A 23,148-nucleotide genomic window follows, 5' to 3' on the forward strand; every position below is an offset into this window, starting at 1 on the left:
GGGAACGGGGGTAGGCTGCGCGGCTCGGCGCGCGCCGGCTATACAAAATCCATAGCCTTGCGCGCGCCGATCCAGGTTTTTAGCAGATACGCGCGGCTCCGCGCGTATCTACTAAAATCCAGCGTACTTTTGTTTGCGCCTGGAGCGCAAACAAAAGTAGGCTATTCGCGCGCCTTTTAAAATCCGCCCCAAAGTGGGCTATTACCACCCTTGGCCTAGCCTTGCCAGGCAGACATGCCCCTAGCCTAGGGCCCTTTCCATGACGCATTGCCCCCTAATGTTCTGGAGCCCCAACTCCTCTAACAGCCAGTCCTCCAAGACGGGGGCCAGGTCACGATCGGGAATGGAGTCAGGTAGGCCGATGAACCGCAGGTTGTACCTGCAGGAGTGATTCTCGAGGTCCTCTACCTTAGCTTCCAGGGCCTTCACCTGCTGTTCCATGATATTTTGTTGCTGCTGCTGTTTCCAGACCCACTATCCAGGTCAGAGTGTCCTCCACCTGCTTCCTAATTCCTTGTAAGGTTTCATTGCCCATTGATATTTGCTGTGATAGGGCTTGGAACCTGGCATCCAGCGCCTGTACCACTGCGATGGTAACTTCTTCCACCAAGGCACTAGTGGTGTTTGTCCCGTGCTAGCCCGGGCTCGGCGGCCCGTCGGCCATCTTGGAGTCAGCTGCCTTCCCCATGGGTTTCTTCTCCTGCTGTGACTTGCTTCACATTGCGTCGCTGGACTGCCAGAAATCTGCCAAGTGCTTTTGGGTCGCCATGAGGAAGATGGAGCACTGTTTTTTAGCACCGGGAAAGTGCTGAAAAGTGGCGATATTTGGCCCGTTGTGGAAGGGGGATCGGGAGCGGGTAAGGCGCACGTCTTACCATGCATCGGATCACGTGGTATCTTTCCTGTTATTTTAATGTGAAGGAGAGGTGTTTCCGGCAGTGGAAAGTAGATAGTTTTTGTTGAACTTGGCACTATTCAGCAGGTGGCAAGCACAGGAGAAAGCTCTTTGTGGCACCTGCTACTCCTTGATTGCTAGAAGGTGTAGGAGACAGACCCTTGTGGCTTTTGCCACTTCTCAGTGTGTGGCAGGCACAGGTCATAATAAAAACGTTTTCCAATACATCAAAGCAGGAAGTCAATGAGGAATTTGGTTTGACTGTTAGATGACTGAGGAAGAAAGGAAAAGAAATAAGAACACAAGAAATTGCCATGCTGGGTCAGACCAAGGGTCCATCAAGCCCAGCATCCTGTTTCCAACAGTGGCCAAACCAGGCCAAAAAACCTGGCAATTACCCAAACACTAAGAAGATCCCATGCTACTGATGCAATTAATAGCAGTGGCTATTCCCCAAGTAAACTTGATTAATAGCCATTAATGGACTTCTCCAAGAACTTAACTTATCCAAACCTTTTTTGAACCCAGCTACACTAACTGCACTAACCACATCTTCTGGCAACAAATTCCAGAGCTTTATTGTGCAATGAGTGGAAAAGAATTTTCTCAGATTAGTCTTAAATGTGCCCCATGCTAACTTCATGGAGTGCCCCCTAGTCCTTCTATTATTCGAAAGTGTAAATAACAGATTCACATCTACCCGTTCTAGACCTGTCATGATCTTAATGAATGTAAGGGGCCAGGATTTCTTACCCAGTCCTTCCCAGTGCCTCTCTAGGTCTTCTCCATCCTCCCACTCCCACTCCCCCCGCTCTCTTCAGGGGACAATTTGAATCGAGAGCCAGTGAGTTAGGATTTTCGAGAGATTGCTTGTGTCCCATTTTGATTTCTGCGACCTGTGAGATAGAGAAGTTGGGCATGAGGAAGTGGTCAGTTTTGGGGGGTTGCATTGTGTGTTTGTAGGGGTTGGGGCTTTGGCAGAGGAAGCGGCAGGCCAGGGTCTGCATTCAAAATGAAAAGGAAAATCCAGCATTATTGGGGGGTTTTCTCTTGAAATGGAAATTAATTAAAGATTGTTTCGCTGCATTTTTCTTCTCATTTCTCAAGATGATTACTTAAATGAAAATATTCAATGTGGGAAGTAAAATGCATCTCCTGGAAGACCTGGAGTGTGTGATTTTCCTGGGGAGGTTTCTCTGCACACTGACATTTTCTTTTCTTTTTATCCTAACAGCGTCTCAGCACTCGGGTAAGTGAAGGATTTAACATTAAGGCTTTTCCCACAGAGAAATCTCATCTTCTCTCCATCACAGGCTAGGATAGTGACCACATCATGAGCTTCCTAATCACTGGGGTCACTAAGCTACTTCTAGACAGGATGATGAAGGCCTGGTATTACCCTTTTGCATTTACATTTATATGTATTTTGTGTCTTTTTCCTTATAATAATAAATAAAAATAGTGTAAATAAATTTACCAAATCAGAATCCAACTTCTCAGCGTAAAAGATCATATGTACCACACACAATTTAGCACATAGGAGTAACGGGAAATGTTTATATTGAGTTGTGATCCTTTCATGGGCCTCTGGCTCGTCTTTCTGTGGATCACTAAAGGAATAGGTAGAGGAGATGTTGAGTGCACCTGACACAGAAATAAGCACAATATTTCCCAAGCTGGAAAGAGAAAACCAGAACCCTGTATCCCCTCTGTAACCCCCTCTGAGTGCTTTCCCATTCCCTCTGTATTGATACCGAGATCGGAGGAATCGCACCTTGAGATAAAAGAGGGTCTCACACAAAACATTATCATAAAACCGACAAATGTTTATTCTGGGATTCCAGCTGTCAGAGATTACAGGATATTTAAATCTGATTAGATAGGGGTTCATAGCTGTTGTGGGAATGCGGGCAGCGGACCCATCTCTGATTGTAACGTGTGCCCCTGTGCCACGACGCAGCTGCAGAGGAGCTCCAGCAAGCGCCGAGGCAGGTGAGAGGCATCCGAATGTAGGCTGGTGAAGCTGGACCTTGACCACCGTCGCACTTCTGCACAGTAGAGAGACCCAGACAACGCAATGTTTGGTCTCATGAGTGGTCCTCCGACTACTCCTAGCCCTTTCGGACCTGCCATGTGGAGCAGCAGCTGTAACAGGGCAGATAATGGTTGGAGGATGAAAACCTCAAAACGAAGACTAGATACATGAGCGCTTCATGGACACTTGATTGAAGGTTGAGACGAAGATGAAGTCTTGTATTGCTTGAAAAGTACTGGGTAGGTACTGTCACATCACGCGCCTTACTCAGACGATGAGAGCTGGTTGTGGACCATGCTGACAGGCACGCCCTACACAGCCAGTCAGGGCTGGTTGCAGACCACGTTGGTGATTCCCCGCTCAGGTTGGTTGGAGAAGGTGAGACAAGACTCAGGATGGTTAAGGAAAGTCCGAGGCAGGGCTCGGATGGGGTTGAAGAAGACCCTATCCGAGGTGGGACTCGGATAGGGTCAAAGAAGGTCTGAGGCGGGGCTCGGATAGGGTAAAAGAGGACTCCGGTTAGCTGAAGAGTCAGTCTGAGAAGGCTCAGAATTGATTGAAGATAGGGGAACTCTGAAAGAGTCACAATGTCCATAGTACTGTGTAGGTAAAGAGGACTCCGAAAGAGTCACAGTGTCCACAATAGAGATGAGCTTCGTTTTTCTGACTCGGGTTGGGTTTCGGTTCGGGCGCTTCGTGGGAAAACTTGTTTTCCCACTGATCGTTTTTTGCCAAAAACGAAACTGGAACCCAAAACCGGAAAAATGAATAAAAAATCACGAATCGGGATAAAAACTGCGAATCGGGAAAAAATCCCACCCCAACCCTTAAATTTTACTTACTTACACACCTCCAACATCCTGATCCCTCTCCAAGACTTACTAAAAGTCCCTGGTGGTCCAGCAGGGTCCCGTGAGCGATCTCTCCCTCCATGCCGTCGGACTGTCAGGTAGGAGCATGTGACAGGGGCTGACCAATGGCACCGGTAGCCTCTGTGACATCGTAAGGGCAAGGCTATCTGTGCCATTTTGAGTCATAGCAGGACCAACAGATGGAGGGAGAGATCGCTCGTGGGACCCCGCTGGACCATCAGGGTCTTTTAGTAAGTCTTGGAGAGGGATCGGGATGGTGGTGGGGGGGGGGGGGGGGAATGTAAGAAAGTAAAATTTAAGGATTGGGGAGGATTTTTTGTTGTTTTTTTTAATAAATGTGCCCCTCCCCCTGCACTAACCCGAAAAACAAATTTTCCCCGAAGCTCGGGGAAAATCCATTTCGTGGTTCAGGTCCCCCCGAACCACAACGAATTAGGCAATTTCGTTGAAATTGCCTAATTCATAATAAACGAATGCACATCTCTACTCCACAATGCTGCCTAGGTGGCCATGCTACGCGCCCTACAGAGGCAAGTCTGGCTGGTCACGGACTACGCTGATGGTTCCCAATACAGACTGTTTAGAAAATTCCAATGAAGACTCCAATGAGGCCTACTCCAATCAAGGCCAGACGCGGACTACACAAATGGAGCAAGTTTTAGAGCAGAGTTAATTCGTGATAACGGAGGCAGGTGCAGTAGGCTCCGGAGGTCTGGCAGGATATAGAAGGAAGGAAGCTCGGAGACGGGACTCGGAGCCAGGATCACTGAGGCGGGACTTGGTGAAGGAACATTGCGATGGGACTCAGTGCAAGGAGGATTAAAAGCCGGACGCTTCAGGAGGTTGTGCTGCCGAGGACATGACGATCAAAATACATGAAGACTGGATCTGAAGAGACCTCTGAAGAAGAATATTAAGTTATGTGAAGACATCTATCAATGAAGATCAGGATGTGAAGACATCAGGAGATTAAGGTCAGGTTACATGAAGACATCAGGAGATGAAGGTCAGGCTACGTGAAGACACCTGGCGATGAAGATCAGGATGTGAAGACATCAGGAGATGAAGGTCAGGTTACATGAAGACATCTGGCGATGAAGATCAGGATGTGAAGACATCAGGAGATGAAGGTCAGGTTACGTGAAGACATCTGGAACACAGAAGCTTGACGAGACAAGAGACCAAGGAACGAAGAACATCTAGACGAAGACACGGGATCCCACATAGAATGAAAGCCTTGAGAAGCTGGAAGACGAAAGTCCTAAGGAGGACTGGCTCCTTGCGAAGGCAAGGAAGGAATAAAGATGAGGCTCTTTTGTAGAGCTGAAGAGGCGACTCCCAAGATGACATCAGAAGTGGACCACTCCTTCGCTGTAGCTTTAAATGCTGAAGAGAGAGCCGGCCTCACCCCCTAGGAGGAAGCAGGAAGTGCAGGACCACGGACAGCGGTCCTGCTGTGAGGAGTGCAGCGCTGAAGCTGAAGTTAGGCCTCAGGGCAGGCCCTGGTTTCAGGGACGGCTCCCTGCCGCTGAAGAAGGATCGCTGGCAGATCCAGCCGCTAGGAGAGGCCGTGGATGCAGGCCCTCTTCCCGAGAGAGCATGGAGGTAGGTTGGTGGCCTCCGGCCACATGGGGATGTTGTAAGTGGCTCCATGCAGCAAAAGAAAGTAGCAGCGCGGCCTCCGGCCGCAAGGGAGGTGGAAGCGCGTCAGCGGTCTCCGGACCGCGCTGGGTGTAACAGCGCAGCTCCAGTCGTGAGCTGAGGGCATGGACGGCTCCGGGCTGCTTAAGGAGCAGAAACTCTGCTCCTGCCGTTAGGGAAACATGTTGGCGGCCTCCGTGCCGCATAAGGACGTAGGCAGCCTCTGGATTGCCGAAGAAGGAAGAGAAAGGGTGGAGATACTGCCCAGTTGGGGCAGAATCATAACAATGGCTCTCTAATATAACTGCTATGGCAGCTCTGCCCCCACATAAGAAACTCAAACAAGAGGTTTCTTATCAACTATAAATCTCTTATCCTCCAGAGAAGAAATACCTATAAGAGGACCTCTCACATTTCTCTGAATGCTCACTTGTCCCATAGACACCTCTGTACTCTCCCACCTGGGAAAGGTAGATCTGGTGTCAGTATAGAATACAATCTGGAATCCTTCCCAAACAGGATCTGGATTTTTTCTGGAGGTAATGGCAAAGGATTCCTCCGCGTCCCGTGCTCCCTCCCTGATATATCACAAGGTCTCCTGGAGGCTCATCCTGTCACTAAGACTTTAGCCCAGATCTAGGCCCAATTCAGCACCCTGGCTTGGGGGCCATATCTCGAGAAATAAGCATCAGCCTAGGGACAGGCTAAGGCATGGATCCAGGCCACACAGCTCTTCTAGGTCGGCATCTCCTAGGTTTTTTTTCTTTGTATTGATGCTGTGTGCTGTGGTCACAATCCCATACATCAAAATGGTGTTGTCTGCTGGGGTAAATGTGCTGGAGTTCATTAACTCTGGTAGAACCCCTGACCTGGCATCTGAAGAAAGAAGACCTGGTTCTGACCCTAGGTCGAGGCCAAGAATCATGACCCGGCCTGCTTGCCAGGCCCTGGTTTCGGAACATGCCCTGGGCCAATTCTCAGGTGTCAGAACCTGGCTTGTGGGGCAGGCAGCGGCATTGGGCCTTTGGTCATGCTCTGGCCCTGTCCAACACCCCGGAATTCAGACTCAACCTCTGGGCTGAGTTGCAGAGTCTCCCTAGGTCTGGTCTCTCTGGCCTAGGCCACGGCCCAAGAGTCGGCCTTGAATAGGCCGAGTTTGAGATTGCAATGATCTACCTTGGCCTTGGCCCTCACAAGGCCTAAGCTTCGGCCTAAGCCTAGGCCTCACAGGCACATCCCCACGGGACTTGCTAAGTAGGGTCCGGGAAGGGGGAAGATCCTGGCCCTAGATGTTTTCCATGTGGAGGCCTAGAGATTCATCATTTTATGTTTTATGTCTTTATTTTGGGGGGTGGTTAATCTTTGATTCAATTTTTTTTACATGAATGAAATTAATCAAAATATTTCATGATCCAAAATTTGTGGGAAAAAAAACTCTTGAAATTGAAACAAAAACCAAAAATGAATTCCTTTTCCCCTGAACACAAGTATCCAGAATCCTTTCCATTAGGAGAGGCATTCTGGGCACATTCTGGATGCTTCTGACACTCTTTATGCGAATTGGCATTTGGATTCAGATGACTTTTACATTCTCGGGTAATGATAAGCATGGGGGTAATGAGTAGAGTCAGTTACTACCCTTAATAGAAGGAATGGGGATTACTACACTTAACTGGCAATATTTGATGCTTTTGACGCAACTGCAACATCTTTCTCCACTTCAGCAAGAGGAATAAAAGGGGAATTGAATTCAGATGACAACCAACATAGGCCCTGACTTTTGCAATCTGTGTTACTGATAGGCAGACAGAAAGGAAAAAGCACAGGATTGCTTCTACTGCCGAGTCCAAAAGCAAAACAAATCAAGCATCATTGTCAGAATTTTCAAGAAGAATCCTCACTCAGTAAAATACCTGCTTATAGTAATTTTATGAGTTTGATAGTTGCTTAGTTTTGATTGTAAATGTTACTCCCTTACAATAAGGCTTGGGGTTAAACTGCACAGACTACCCTAGAGAAAATCATGGGGGTAAGCAGCCCGGCGTGGCATATAATACCCTAAGAAATTTGCTGGCAGACAGGATGGAGCATTTGGTCCTTTCCTGCCATCATTACTACGTTACTATGTTTGAGCACCAAGTTAAAAAACTCACTCCACTCCTTCTAGAAGAACCTAACTCATGGTTTCTTAAAGAAGACAAATAGCATTTCAAATATTACATGGAGGTATATCACCTTACAAAAGGTTATCAAGCATAAAGCTAAATGATACTCTCAACCTAATCTTTTACAAGACACAAAAGTCTGAGGTACAGTTGAATAAAGAATACAGTGACAAATCTTCTGACATATTCAAAGCTCCAAAGTTTGCAATCAGACAGTACTACAGAATTACTCATCACATTATTTAATGTATTTGTATTTAGAATCCTTTATATTCCACCCTACATGGACAAAATGTTATATTGTGGACCCTTAACCCGGAGAGAGAGACAAGCACCTGAGGAACCAGGTGCCTTACGCCTCCGGAAGGTGGAAGTTCTGGTACTGCAACCCCTCAGTACCCTTCGCTGGGCCTCAGCAGAACAGGGTACAGGCCAGAGATTATCAGATAAATGTCCAAGTTCCAGGCAGGGGTTCGGAGCAGTGTACCGAGAAGGTAGCGTGAAGTCCAATCCGGATTCAAGGCAGGCAGTAACCAAGGCATGGTTGGGTCCAATCCGAGGTCCGGGCAGGCAGCAGGCAAGGCAACGTAAAGTCCAATCCGAGGTCCAGGCAGGCGGCAGGCAAGGCAGGGTCCGTAGGCAGTCCGAGGTCCAGGCAGGCGGCAGGCAAGGCAGGGTCAGTAGGCAGCCCGAGGTCCAGGCAGGCGGCAGGCAAGGCAGGGTCAGTAGGCAGTCCGATGTCCAGGCAGGCGGCAGGCAAGGCAAAACAGGAACAAGGCAGGAGTCATCAGGAAACCAACCACAGCAACGCAAAAGACCTGTTGTGAAGGCGTCTGAGTCTTCATGGAGGGAGTTTAAATCTCCCTCCCTGCTGACGTCATCTCCGGGGCCGACCTCGTTTTCGCGGCCCGGCCCCTTTAAGGGGCGGGGCCAGCCGCGGCTCTCCCGATGCAGTCTTCTGATGGCAGGAAGCCGTCACGCCGCGGCCCGCGCTCCGCCAACCCCCAGCCAAGGAGTCCCATCCAGTCTGCGGGGAAAAGGTAGGGAGACCCGATCGCATGCGATCGCGATCGTGCCTCACAACAGTACCCCCCTTCTTACGCCCCCTCCTGGACGGACCTGGCTTTTCAGGATGTGCAAGATGAAATTGATGGAGCAGAGTTTTATCCAATGTATTGACAGACGGTTCCCACGAGTTCTCCTCTTGACCAAACCCTTCCCAGGCGATCAAATACTCCCATCGCCTATGATGGCGACGGATGTCCAAAATCTCTCGAACTTGATAGATGGAGTCTTCTTCGGAAGCAATAGTGGAAGGTGGAGATGGCGGTTCGTGAAAGGGGGAAGAGATCAGAGGTTTAAGCAGCGACACATGGAAAGAATTGTGGATCCGGAGAGTAGATGGGAGCCGAAGACGGTAAGTTACGGGACCCAAGCGTCTGCAGATGAAGAACGGTCCGATGTATCGAGGCGCAAGGCGCATGGATGGAACTCGTAGACGTAAATGACGAGTAGATAGCCAAATTCGATCTCCCGAATTGAACTGGGGAGCAGGTCTACGATGTCTGTCAGCCATGCGTTTGGCCGCTTCAGCCGCTCTATGAAGTCGGGCATTGGTGGTCTCCCAAAGCTCACGGAGTTGCTGCGCCGAGAATCGAGCAGCTGGGGAATCCACAGCAAGCGGTAGGGGTAGCGGGGGTCGTGGCTGTCTTCCAAAAACGACTTGAAACAGCGATTGACCAGTGGCAGAGTGTATATGGGAATTATGGGAAAATTCCGCCCAAGGTAAAAGGAGGGCCCAGTCATCTTGGCGATGATTCACAAAAAGACGTAAAAACAGTTTTAGGCCTCTGTTAACCCGCTCTGCCTGGCCATTGCTCTGCGGGTGAAATGCAGTCGTGAAGTCCAGTTGGACGCCAAACGTCTTGCACAGTCCATTCCAATATTTGGCCGTAAATTGAGGTCCCCTGTCCGAGGTAATGTGGAGTGGGAGTCCATGGAGACAGAAAATATGCGTTGAAAATAGATCCGCCAGTTCAGGAGCAGAAGGCAACTTGGGTAAGGGCACAAAATGGGCCATTTTTGAGAACCGATCGACAACCACCCATACCACCTGGTTCCCACCAGACAGTGGAAGGTCCACAACAAAATCCGTGGATATGCGTCCAAGGTTCTCGAGGAGGTGGAAGGGGTTGGAGGAGGCCCCAGGGTCGACCAGGTAAAGGCTTCTGCTGAGTGCATTTCGGGCAAGAAGAAACGTAGGCTTGTACATCTTTCTTCATCTGCGGCCACCAGTAGTAACGGGAGAGAAGTTCCCAAGTTCTTGTACGTCCCGGATGTCCTGCGGACAGTGAATCATGTGCCCATGAAAGCACCTTCGGACGAAGCCTGAGGGGAACGACCGTCTTACCAGGGGGTATCGTCTCGGTAACCGCAAGCATCAACTTAGCAGGATCGATGATATAATTAAGAGTCTCAGGAGAATCTCCAGTCTCATAGGATCTAGAAAGAGCATCAGCCCGACCATTCTTAGTAGCGGGACGGTATTTGAGTATGAAGTCAAACCGTGAAAAAAATAATGACCAGTGGGCCTGTCGGGGATTAAGCCGTTGAGCCTTGTTAGGATATTCCAAATTCTTGTGGTCCGTATAGACTGTAATGGTATGTTGGGCCCCTTACAACCATTGCCTCCATTCTTCTAAGGCCATCTTGATAGCCAACAATTCCTTGTCGCCAATTCCGTAGTTTTTCTCGGCAGGTGAGAATTTTTTAGAAAAGAAGGAACAGGGGAGTAATGCCCCCCGGACTGAATGCTGACTGAGGACTGTGGAGGTGGACCGCTATTTTAGAAGCGTCCACCTCCACAATGAAGGGTCGGTTGGGGTCCGGGTGATGAAGGCAAGATTTCTGAAGAAAAGCGAGTTTGATCTCCTTAAAAGCTTGTAGGGCCTCGGGTGACCATTCCTTGGTGTCCGCCCCTTTCCTGGTCAGAGCCGTAATGGGTGCTATAATGTGTGAATAATGTGGAATAAAATTCCGGTAGAAATTAGCAAAACCCAGAAATCGCTGGATGGCTCGAAGTCCTGTAGGTTGTGGCCAGTCCCGAATACAAGCCACCTTCTCTGGATCCATCAGAAATCCCGTGGTGGATACAATAAACCCTAAGAAGGGTATCGACTGTCTTTCGAAGAGGCACTTCTCCAGCTTCACGAACAATTGGTTCTCTCTTAATCGTTGGAGGACCTGTCTAACGTCCTTACGGTGGGTAGCCAGATCTTTAGAATAAATAAGAATGTCGTCCAAATAAATAATCACCTGTTTATATAACATATCCCGAAATACCTCATTCATAAGGTTCTGGAAGACGGCAGGTGCATTGCATAATCCGAATGGCATTACCAGATGTTCGTAGTGACCGTTACGAGTGTTAAAAGCGGTCTTCCACTCGCCCCTGGTTTGATTCGCACCAAATTATATGCTCCCCGCAAGTCCAGTTTCGAGAAAATTTTAGCATCGTGTAATTGGTCTAGTAATTCAGGTATCAGAGGAAGAGGATAACGATCCTTGCGAGTAATGGCGTTGAGACCCCTGTAGTCAATACATGGTCTTAGTGACCCGTCTTTCTTGGGTATGAAGAAAAACCCCGCCCCTGCCGGAGACGTGGAAGGACGGATGAATCCCCGTGCGAGGTTCTCCTGGATATAATCCGACATGGCCTGAGATTCTGGGCCCGAAAGTGGATAAATCCGTCCCCTAGGAGGAATGGCGTCAGGAAGTAAATTGATTGTACAATCGAATCTTCGATGACAGGGTAGGATCTCTGCTTTCTCTTTAGAAAAAACGTCCATGAAATCGGAGTATTGGGGTGGTATGGCAATCTTGGTGGCAGCGATCGAAATGGTAGATTGATGTGTCCATTGAATACAAGTCTTATGGCAGTCTGGGCCCCATGCCGCAATTTGGAGAGTTCTCCAACCAAGGGTAGGAGAATGTCGTTATAACCAAGGCAGACCCAGTACCACTGGGTGGACAGCTTTTTCCAAGACGAGAAAGGTAATCTCTTCATGGTGCAATACACCTGTGGAAAGGAGTATAGGTGCAGTGCAGGAGGTAATCTGTCCCGGGAGGTTCTCCCCACGAATGGATGAAACAAATAATGGTGTCTCCCGAGGGAGTGTCAGAATCTGTAGTTGATGGACCAGTTCTGCCAAAATGAAATTTCCCCCAGCACCGGAATCAACCAGGACCTGGGTGGAGAAAGGCCCCGCATCACCTTGAAGAGTCACAGGTACTACAAATTGAGGAGCAGGATTACTCCCTAGGGTCTGCCCCCCCCCCCCCAAGACACCTAGGACCGGTAGTTTCCCGGGCGTTCGGGACACTGAGCAAGAAGGTGACCTCGGTTGCCGCAGTATAGGCACAGCCCCATCTTCCTTCGTCGCTGTTTCTCTTCTGCTGTCAGCCAGCTCCTACCCAACTGCATAGGCTCTTCTTTAGTTTCCGTCGGAGCTTCAGCCGTACCGGGAGTCACCAACGGACGAGAAAAATTAGGAGCCAAGGAAAACATTCGGCGAGAGGATCTTGCTTCTTTGGCCCTCTGTTGGATCCGTCGGTCTATCCAGCTCGCCAGGTCAATCAAGGAATCTAGATTCTCAGGAAGATCTCTACCCGCAAGTTCGTCCTTGATGCGAGGGGATAAGCCTTCCAGAAAGATGCCCCTTAGGCAGTCTGGTTGCCATCCTACTTCCGAAGCCAGTGTACGAAATTCGATGGCAAAATCCGCTAGAGTACGGGGTCCTTGACGTAGGTTTAGTAGTTCGGATGAGGCAGTAGCTGATCTTCCTGGCTCATCAAAGACCTGGCGGAATGTGGCAATGAATTTGGACAAGTCACTCAATAGGGGATCCGTCCTCTCCCATAGGGGAGATGCCCACGCCATAGCCTTCCCGTCGAGCAGGGAGATGATAAATGCGGTCTTCGTCTGGTCGTTGGGGAATTGCTGTTCTTGTAATGAAAACCTAATGAAGCACTGGTTAATGAAGCCACGACACAACTTGGCCTCCCCGGAAAAACGAGGGGGAGCGGGCAGATGAGAAACTGAGGTAGAAACACTAGGCGGAGGCGGTGCAGGGACAGCGGCTTCGACTCCACGGGGTGTTTCCAGGTGCCGCACTAACCGATCCACTGTAGCTGTTAGTGCCTCCAGGCTCAGTTGTTGCTGTTGTTGCTGCTGACGCTGCTGCATCAACTGCTGGGCAAGGCCCGGAATTGCCTGAAGCCCAGACAGATCCACCGGGTCCATGGCCTTCACAATCTGTTATACTGTGGACCCTTAACCCGGAGAGAGAGACACCCACCTGAGGAACCAGGTGCCTTACGCCTCCGGAAGGTGGAAGTTCTGGTACTGCAACCCCTCAGTACCCTTCGCTGGGCCTCAGCAGAACAGGGTACAGGCCAGAGATTATCAGATAAATGTCCAAGTTCCAGGTAGGGGTTCGGAGCAGTGTACCGAGAAGGTAGCGTGAAGTCCAATCCGGATTCAAGGCAGGCAGTAACCAAGGCACGGTCGGGTCCAATCCGAGGTCCGGGCAGGCAGCAGGCAAGGCAGGGTCAGTAGGCAGTCCGAGGTCCAGGCAGGCGGCAGGCAAGGCAGGGTCAGTAGGCAGCCCGAGGTCCAGGCAGGCGGCAGGCAAGGCAAAACAGGAACAAGGCAGGAGTCAGCAGGAAACCAACCACAGCAACGCAAAAGACCTGTTGTGAAGGCGTCTGAGTCTTCATGGAGGGAGTTTAAATCTCCCTCCCTGCTGACGTCATCTTCGGGGCCGACCTCGTTTTCGCGGCCCGGCCCCTTTAAGGGGCGGGGCCAGCCGCGGCTCTCCCGATGCTGTCTTCTGATGGCAGGACGCCGTCATGCCGCGACCCGCGCTCCGCCGACCCCCGGCCGAGGAGTCCCGTCCAGTCTGCGGGGAAAAGGTAGGGAGACCCGATCGCATGCGATCGCGATCGGGCCTCACAACACAAAAACCCCAGGGAAGAGGTGAAAGACTCCAACTCCCATAATTCCTCTGAGTGTCCTACTCAAGTAAAAATTAGCAGAGTTTGGAGGCCACAGCACAGAGGTTTGTTCCATATTTATGGACAGTAAGCACATTTCTGGCGTTCTCCCCACAATATTCCATAGTAATCTAAGTGTATGTGAAGAATCCGCTATAAAGGACTGAACTTTCAAAAGAGAGGTCTTGAAATATTGACCAACAAATATTTGGCAGTATGCAAAGATACAAAAAAAATGGAAGGGAGTGATTTTAGGGATTAATGATTATGGAGTGCAGAATTATTTATTTATTATTTTTATATACTGACATTTGATCTCAATTGAGATATCACACTGGTTTACATTCAGGTACTGTGGGTATTTCCCTATCTCCAGAGAGCTTACAATCGAAGTTTTTTTTTGTACCTGAGGTAATGGAGGGTAAAGTGACTTGCACAAGGTCACAAGGAGCGACAGCAGGCCTTGAACCCTGGTCTCCTGGTTCATAGTCCACAGCTCTAACCACTAGGCTATTCCTCCTCCCTGATTAGTCCTGATATGAGTACTGAGAGGACAGAATCAGTAAGTTTTGCTTGGGAAATTTTTTTATAACTTTGGGATATATTATTTAGTGTGTTTGATTTATTATAAAGTTGCATTAATCTATAAAGTTTTTATTTTAGATCTTTTATATCCGGCTTGTACAGTTCCAGTTTGGAAAAGAGATTTACAGGTTCTTTTAATAGTCAGGAAGGCGACTAATATGCAGAAGTTAGTGTGTTTATTTTTAAATAGTCAGTCAGTAAGGTAGCTAATAAGCAGAAGTTATTTTGTTTGCATTTCCCAACCCTCCCAACTCTCTCCCACCCACCCCTAGCTCATCCTTTAGTTTATAGGCGGTTGCCACGTTCACCCTAAAAAAAAAAAATCAGCCTTTTAACTTCACTTCAAGAATTCCCCTGTAGGCCACAACCAGACATATAGTGAGTGCACTAATATGTTTAAAGGCCCCTACATATACACATTCCTACTCCCATAGCAACCTAAAATTTAGCTGGGAACCGAACAACTTTGAGATGAAGGCAGCAGTCCAGCAGCAAGTGGGGGGCCTCCCAGTGTTTTGCATCGAGGGGATTTAGAAATTAATGATTGATGGTACCCTCCAAATGACGGTATATAAAAATTTATAAATAAATAAAATAAATAAACGGAGTGCTGAATTATCCCTGATATGATGGTCCCACAGTTTGTTTTCTGGAAAGGAGAACGGTAAAATGGTTATGTATTAATTGAATGGGGCAAATTTTCTGTAGCACAAATAAAAAATACACTGTGTATAAAACCTTAAATTAACTAAAATGAATGTAGGAAGCTCTCCAGAACGACTCAGAGAGGAAGGCAGATTAAAGCAACTGAAGAATCTGATAAAAGTAGCTGTGGATAATCGCACCGTTGAAGGATCATCAAGACAGAGGAAAGGAAGGATCTTCAGGCTCTTCTTAGATTGTGAGAAGGAGGGAGCAGAATGCACAGAACGTGGTGAGAGCGGTTCCAGGCCGTGAGAGCCGCATAGAAGTAAAGCCATCAGTTCAGGGAGCTTGTTGGATCCACAAAGAAGAAAGGAGGAAGCAGAACCTGAAAATCTACTCGGAGTTGGATGTGAGGGTGCAGATAAGTGAAAACTGCAAGATAGAAAACAACTCCTCCAGGAACAAAAGAACCTCTCATGTCATGGTCAGAATATCTCTTCTGCTGAAATGTCCCAAATCTCCCGTGTCTCTCCTTCCCTCTCCTCTTTGTATTGTGTAAGAGTTGTAGGGTTGATGAATGTTATAAAAGCATAAAAGAGAATTGATCAAAACTCACCTATTTATACTGCTGGGTTATGTTTCCTTTTCATTCGTAGCTACTTCAAGACCCTCCCTAGGACCAACTTTTACAGCTGGTAAGTGACATTATCTCAGGTAATAATAACATTGCTCCTTCTGCCCTCGCCCCTTTTGAATCTGTGATACAAATCATGCAGCCTCACAGGACACCAGACGTCCCATCCCAGAGGTCTCTCTTCCCAAAGTGCTGAATTGTAAATTGGGATAGGATCCTGGGTCCCATGGATTGAGCTGTGGGTCCTCAGTTACGTTTCAGATCTTCTTCTTCTATGTAATCAGATGGCCTGAAGTGTTAGGGCCGTGTAGGAGCTTCAGGTTATTGGAGAACTATCTGTGCCTGCTTTTATCGGCATTGTCAGGAGGAGATCCCGGGGAGAGGAAAATATCCTGTGCATACTGCAATTTCAGATCTATGGGAGCAGTTTGAGAATTCCCCTCTGTATGATTATCTGATTATTGTTTCTACATTGCTGCTGCTGTTTGATTTATTATAAAGTTGTATTTATCTATAAAGTTTTTATTTTAGATCTTGTATATCCGGCTTGTACAGTTCCAGTTTGGAAAAGAGATTTACAGGTTCAGAAAATAAATAAATAGTTATTAGTCTCTAAAACTAGAAGCGAGGACTATACTTACCTAATTCAGAGCCTGTAGAATGAGAAAAATGCACCACATTTCTGCTTAAAACATTCGCTCCTCTTGTGCCTGTAGGTTCTATGCATGAGGTGCGGTTGGTGAATGGCTCACACAGATGTGCAGGGCGTGTTGAAGTTTACCATGCTGGAAAATGGGGAACGGTTTGTGATGACCTGTGGGATACAAATGATGCAAATGCTGTGTGCAGACAGCTGGGCTGCGGTTCTGCTGTTGCGGCTCCTGGCAGAGCCCATTTTGGCCAAGGCACAGGAGATATTCTTCTGGATGATGTGCAGTGCAGAGGAGATGAATGGTTCCTGGGCCAGTGCTCCAGCCGTGGATGGAAAGTGCATAACTGTGGTCATCATGAAGACGCCGGTGCCATCTGCTCAGGTACCGTTTCCTGTCTCCCGTCACATGAGATCTCAGTTACTCCTGTATGTGTCAGCGTAGCCTTTGAGCAGTATGGACAGTTTCAGAGAAGGACGTAGCTTTATTCCTTGTTCTGGAAAAGTAGTTCTTCTTTGGAGTAATCCTTGCCTCATGAAAGCTGATTAGATTGTGAAATTAGATCATTTAACACGTGGTTTGAATAAGATCCTGTAATGCTAAATAAGGTTTTAGTTCTCATAAGCTTCTCCCTGTTATGGATGGAGCTGAGGAGGCTCCAGATGCTCCTGATAGAGCAGAGAGATGGCTATTAGGGATGAAGCACAAATCAGAGCCCGTGGACTGATATGTCCATGTAATATCTGACATGCAGTCACGTCCCATAATATTTTTATAGAGATCTGTAGGCTCAGAGTGTTCCTTTCTCCAGAGCCAGAGTTGACTTCCAGGTACCTATAATGCAAACACCTTGGCCCTGGAGAGGAAACGGATCTGCCCAGGGACAGCAGGGTCAATGGACAATCCCAAAACATTATTAGCTGCAGTTTCATCAGACCCTGAAAAAAACTCCATGAATGGAGGGACGTCTCAAGGAAAGGGTGTTGGATGCCTAGAATGCCCTTCCAGAGGAGGTGGTGAAAGCAAAATCAGTGAAGGATTTGAAAGGGGCAGAGGATAAAGACTGATGATCCCTAAAGGTTAGAGGATGGAAATGAAGAAAAGAGTGCATGGGGGTAACTTGCTGGTGTGGGGGTTACTACCCCTAACCAATAATCCTTCATACTGTTGGTACATCTCCATTATTACTTTTATTATTATTATTTTTATTATTATTATTACAGCAGTGGGAAAAGGGGAATTAGATCCAGATAGCAACCAACAAGGACATTGGATATTATGGTCTGGGAAAACAAATGAGTATGGGGGTAACTTGCTGGTGTGGGGTTTACTACCCCTAACCAATAAGCCTTCATACTGTTGGTACATCTCCATTACTGCTCTCTGCTTGTACAGCAGTGGGAAAAGGGGAATTAGATTCAGATAGCAACCAACAAGGACATTGGATATTATGGTCTGGGAAAACAATGAGTATGGGGGTAACTTGCTGGTGTGGGGTTTACTACCCCTAACCAATAAGCCTTCATACTGTTGGTACATCTCCATTATTGCTCTCTGCTTTTACAGTCGTGGGAAAAGGGGAATTAGATTCAGATGGCAACCAACAAGCACATGGGATATTATGGTCTGGGAAAACAAATGAGTATGGGGGTAACTTGCTGGTGTGGGGGTTACTACCCCTAACCAATAAGCCTTCATACTGTTGGTACATCTCCATTATTGCTCTCTGCTTTTACAGTCGTGGGAAAAGGGGAATTAGATTCAGATGGCAACCAACAAGTACATGGGATATTATGGTCTGGGAAATCAAATGAGTATGGGGGTAACTTGCTGGTGTGGGGGTTACTACCCTTAACCAATAAGCCTTCATACTGTTGGTACATCTCCATTATTGCTCTCTGCTTTTACAGCAGTGGGAAAAGGGGAATTAGATTCAGATAGCAACCAACAAGCACATGGGATATTATGGTCTGGGAAATCAAATGAGTATGGGGGTAACCTGCTGGTGTGGGGGTTACTACCCCTAACCAATAAGCCTTCATACTGTTGGTACATCTCCATTATTGCTCTCTGCTTTTACAGCAGTGGGAAAAGGGGAATTAGATTCAGATAGCAACCAACAAGGACATGGGATATTATGGTCTGGGAAAACAAATGAGTATGGGGGTAACCTGCTGGTGTGGGGGTTACTGCCCCTAAGCAATAAGCCTGATACTTTGGATACAACTCCAGCATTGCTCTCTGCTTCAACAGCAAGAGGTAACGGAGAATTAGACCCAGACAGCAACCAACAAGGGACCTGACTTTGATGGTTTGGGGAAACCAAGTATGGGGGAGCCCTGTATGGTGCGGCTGGTGCTACCATTAGCTTGCTGGGCAGACTGGATGGACTGTCTGCTCCTTTTCTGCCTTCAGTTTTCATGTTTCTATGTTTTCTGTGTGAGTTTATTCCTATACTGGGGCCCGTGTGCATCTCCTTTTTTTCTGCAGCTTTTCTTAATAAAACCTTTAGCTTTCTGCTCAGGTTAATCTTAGGCACAAAAAAAAATTATCAGGAATGTGCTCGAAAAACAAAGCTGTTTCTTTTTTTCTCAAATTGTTTAATATCTCATTTGCTTGTTTCATTAACTTGAAATGAAATAAAAATCAAAAGGAAAAAGGAAGAAAGGAAATGAATGTAAGGGGCCAGGATCTCTTACCCAGTCCTCCCCAGTGCCTCTCTAGCTCTTCCCCATCCTCCCACGCCCACTCCCTCTGCTCTCTGCAGGGGCCAATTTGAATCGAGAGCCAGCGAGTTAGGAATTTCGAGAGATTGCTTGTGACCCATTTTGATCTCTGCAACCTGTGAGATAGAGAAGTTGGGCATGAGGAATTGGTCAGTTTTGGGAAGTTGCATTGTGTGTTTATGGGGGTTGGGGCTTTGGCAGAGGAAGCGGCAGGCCAGGGTCTGCATTCAAAATGAAAAGGAAAATCCAGCATTATTGAGGGGTTTTCTCTTGAAATGGAAATTAATTAAAGAATTTTGCTGAATTTTCTTCTCATTTCTCAAAATGATTAGTTAAATGAAAATATTCAATCTGAGAAGTAAAATGCACTGTCTCCCTTTTACCCTTGCATTCCTTGTTCTTATTGTTACTTGTCCCATGTAAAGGCTGTTGCTAGTTTTGTTCTTTGTAAACCGATGAGATGTTACCAACGTACGTCGGTATAGAAATGCCACTAAATAAATAAAAATAAATAAAATCTCCTGGAAGACCTGGAGTGTGTGAGTTTCCTGGGAATGTTTCTCTGGACACTGACATTTTCTTTTCTTTTTATCCTAACAGCGTCTCAGCACTCGGGTAAGTGAAGGATTTGACATTAAGGCTTTTCCCACAGAGAAATCTCCTCTTCTCTCCATCACAGGCTAGGACAGTGACCACATCATGAGCTTCCTAATCACTGGGGTCACTAAGCTGCTTCTAGACAGGATGATGAAGGCCTGGTATTGCCCTTTTTCATTTACATTTATGTGTATTTATTTGATGTCTTTTTCCCTTATAATAATAAATAAAAAGTGTAAATAAATTTACCAAATCAACCTCTCAGCGTAAAAGACCTCATGTACCACACACAATTTAGCACATAGGAGTAACGGGAAATATTTATATTGAGTTGTGATCCCTTCACGGGCCCCTAGCTCATCTATCTCTGGTTCAATAAAGGAATAGGAAGAAGAAATGTTGTAGTGCATCTGGCACAGAAGTAAGCACAATATTTCCCAAGCTGGAAAGAGAAAACCAGGAACCCTGTATCCCCTCTGTAACCCCTCTGTGTGCTTTCCCATTCCCTCTGTATTGATACCCAGATCGGAGGAATCGCACCTTGAGATAAAAGAGGATCTCACACAAAACATTATCATAAAACCGACAAACGTTTATTCTGGGATTCCAGCTGTCAGAGATTACAGGATATTTACATCTGATTAGATGGGGGTTCACGGCTCTCTAAAATAACTGCTATAGCAGCTCTGCCCCCACATAAGAAACTCAAACAAGAGGTTTCTTATCAGCTCTAAACCTCTTATCCTCCAGAGAAGAAATACCTATAAGAGGACTGCTCACATTTCTCTCAATGCTCGCTTGTCATATAGACACCTCTGTACTCTCCCACCTGGGAAAGGAAGATCTGGTGTCAGCATAGAATACAATCTGGAATCCTTCCCAAACAGGATCTGGATCCCTTCTGGAGGTAATGGCAAAGGATTCCTCCACGTCCCCCGCTCCCTCCCTGATATATCACAAGGTCTCCGGTGGTCCCGGGACAGTAGGACTCTCGATCTCTCTTCAATCTTTTGGACCAATTCCTGATCATCTAATAGTTTTCCCCCTTGAGAAAAAACAATCCCTTGGTCTTGGGTTTTACCCCTTGAAGTGAAAAGCCCCTGCAGAGTAGGGATGTACATTATGGAGAAAGCACAGGACAGCTTCTACGGACAGGTCCAAAAGCAAAGCATGTTTAAGCAGCTGCATTGTATGAATTATCAGGAAGGCTCCTGCGTCTGTGATAATGTTGCTAGCAGTTGATAGCTGATTGGAAATGACTTTTAATTTTTCTACCCTTAATATATGGCTTGGGGGTATCCAGTACGTAGCGGCGGTTACTACTCTCAGCAGAATCATGAGGTTAACCTGCACAGAACATAAGAACCTTGCTGGCAGACTGGATTAACCACGTAGTCCCTTTCTGCCATCTTTAGTATGTTGCTATGTTTCACATAAATTTCAATAATGCGACAATTAAGGGTAATGTGTTTCATTCGTGGACCCTGGAATATAAAGGCCTCCCCCAAATGAAAAGAACCTTATTCAACAAATTTGTATGAAATGAGTGCCTCAATATCAAGCCTAGGACAGAAGATGGGGTCTCGCCTATGGAATAGGCTGAGAGGAAAACAGGGGATGCAGCCTAGGCCTGAGCGCAATGCTAGTGTCTCGGCCTAGGACCAGGCTGATGCCGGGCCTCATCGAAGACCTATATGCCTGAATAGATTCTTCTGATCAGTCAGGTAGCCGATAGCCAGGCTGGGCCTTGCTGAGGCCTAACAACGGGCCCCAGCTCTGAGACCAGGTGACTATGCCTGGACCTCAGCCTAGTCTGAAAACCAGGCCCAGGTCCGACACAGTGGCCCAACTCGGAGGCTGGATCCCAATGCCAAAGCCTTAACATAGACCCAAGCCAGACCCCAGGCCCTGCCTGGAGACTCATCCTGTCACTAGGACCTTGGCCCAGACCTGGGCCCAATTCAGGGGCCTGGCTTGGAGGCCGTATCTCGAGACATAAGCTTTGGCCTAGGGTCAGACTAAGGCCTGGAGCCAGGCCTCGCAGCCATGTGGTCGATATCTCCTTGGTTTTTTTTCTTTCTACTGATGCTGTGTGCTGGGGTCACAATCCCATTTATCAAAATGGCGCTGTCTGCTGAGGTGAATGTGCTAGAATTCATTAACTCTGGTACGACCCCTGAAATTGGCATCTGAAAAAAATGTAGAAGAAGATGGCGACCGCTGAGCTGTGAGGCCTAGGATTTGGGCCTGGCTGAGACCCTAGGTCGAGGCCAGGAATCGTAACATGGCCTGCTTGCCAGGCCCTGGGCTAAGGCTCAGTTGTCAGAACCTGGCTTGAGGGCTGAGCAGTGGTGTCAGGCCTTTGGTCCTACTCCGGCCCAGTCCAACACCTCGGCATTAAGACCCAATATCTGGGCTGAGTCGCGGTGTCTCGCTAGGTCTGGCCTCTAGCCTCTGGCCTAGGCCTCACAGGAAGATCCCCCCGTGACCTGGTAAGTGGGGTCCGGGGAGGGAGATCCTGGCCCCAGCAATTTTCCATGTGGGAGGCGTAGGGATTCACCATTTTCCTGCTTTTTTGTCTTTATTTTAGGGGAGGGGTTAATCTTTAATTTCATTCATGTAAAAAAAATTGAATCAATCAAACATTCCTTGAACCAAAATTTGTGGGAAAAAAACCTCGAAAATGAAACCAAAAAAACAAAAATGAATTTATTTTCCCCTGCACATCCGTACTGCAGAGTCCTTTCCGTGAGGAGAGGCATTCTGGGCAACCATCCTTCTGGCGCATACTTCTGACACTCTTCATGCAAAATGGCATTTGGATTCAGATGACAACCCATGGCCCCGACTTTTACATTCTCGGGTAACGATAAGCATAGGGGTAACTCGTAGTGTCTGTTACTACCCTTAATAGAAGGAATGAGGATTACTACCATGAACTAATAATCCTTGATGCTTTTGACACAACTGCAACATCTCTCTCCGCTTCAGCGAGAGGAATAAAAGGGGAATTGAGTTCAGATGACAACCGATATAGGCCCTGACTTTTGCAATCTGTGTTACTGATAGGCAGACAGAAAGGAAAAAGCACAGGATTGCTTCTACTGCCGAGTCCAAAAGCAAAACAAATCAAGCATCATTGTCAGAATTTTCAAGAAGAATCCTCACTCAGTAAAATACCTGCTTATAGTAATTTTATGGAGTTTGATAGTTGCTTAGTTTTGATTGTAAATGTTACTCCGTTACAATAAGGCTTGGGGTTAAACTGCACAGACTACCCTAGAGAGAATCATGGGGGTAAGCAGCCCGGCGTGGCATAAAATACCCTAAGAAATTTGCTGGCAGGCAGGATGGAGCATTTGGTCCTTTTCTGCCATCATTACTACGTTACTATGTTTGAGCACCAAGTTAAAAAACTCACTCCACTCCTTCTAGATTAGAAGAACCTAACTCATGGTTTCTTAAAGAAGACAAATAGCATTTCCAATGTTATATGGTGTATAACCATACGAAGGGTTATCAAGCATCAAGCTAAATGACACTCTCAACCTCACTTTTTACAAGACACAAACGTCTGAGGAACATCAGCTTTCCAAACGTTGTATAGAGGGTACAGTGACAAATCTTCTCACATATTCAAAGCTCCTAA

General features: G+C 47.3%; 1 protein-coding gene across 1 annotated transcript in view; it reads left to right on the forward strand.

The window, feature by feature from the left end:
- Positions 1-259: 259 nt before the first annotated feature.
- Positions 260-23,148, forward strand: part of LOC115082700 (deleted in malignant brain tumors 1 protein-like) — a gene marked incomplete at its 3' end in the record, with an annotated part of 46,564 nt that continues 23,675 nt past the window's right edge. Inside the window, exons 1-5 of the mRNA XM_029586895.1 lie at positions 260-353; positions 2,130-2,144; positions 15,549-15,587; positions 16,243-16,560; positions 19,503-19,517. Coding sequence (XP_029442755.1) covers positions 260-353; positions 2,130-2,144; positions 15,549-15,587; positions 16,243-16,560; positions 19,503-19,517 — 481 coding nt within the window. The remainder of the gene's footprint in view (positions 354-2,129; positions 2,145-15,548; positions 15,588-16,242; positions 16,561-19,502; positions 19,518-23,148) is intronic.

This window comes from Rhinatrema bivittatum, unplaced genomic scaffold (genome assembly GCF_901001135.1).
Source record: "Rhinatrema bivittatum unplaced genomic scaffold, aRhiBiv1.1, whole genome shotgun sequence".
Taxonomy (NCBI): domain Eukaryota; kingdom Metazoa; phylum Chordata; class Amphibia; order Gymnophiona; family Rhinatrematidae; genus Rhinatrema; species Rhinatrema bivittatum.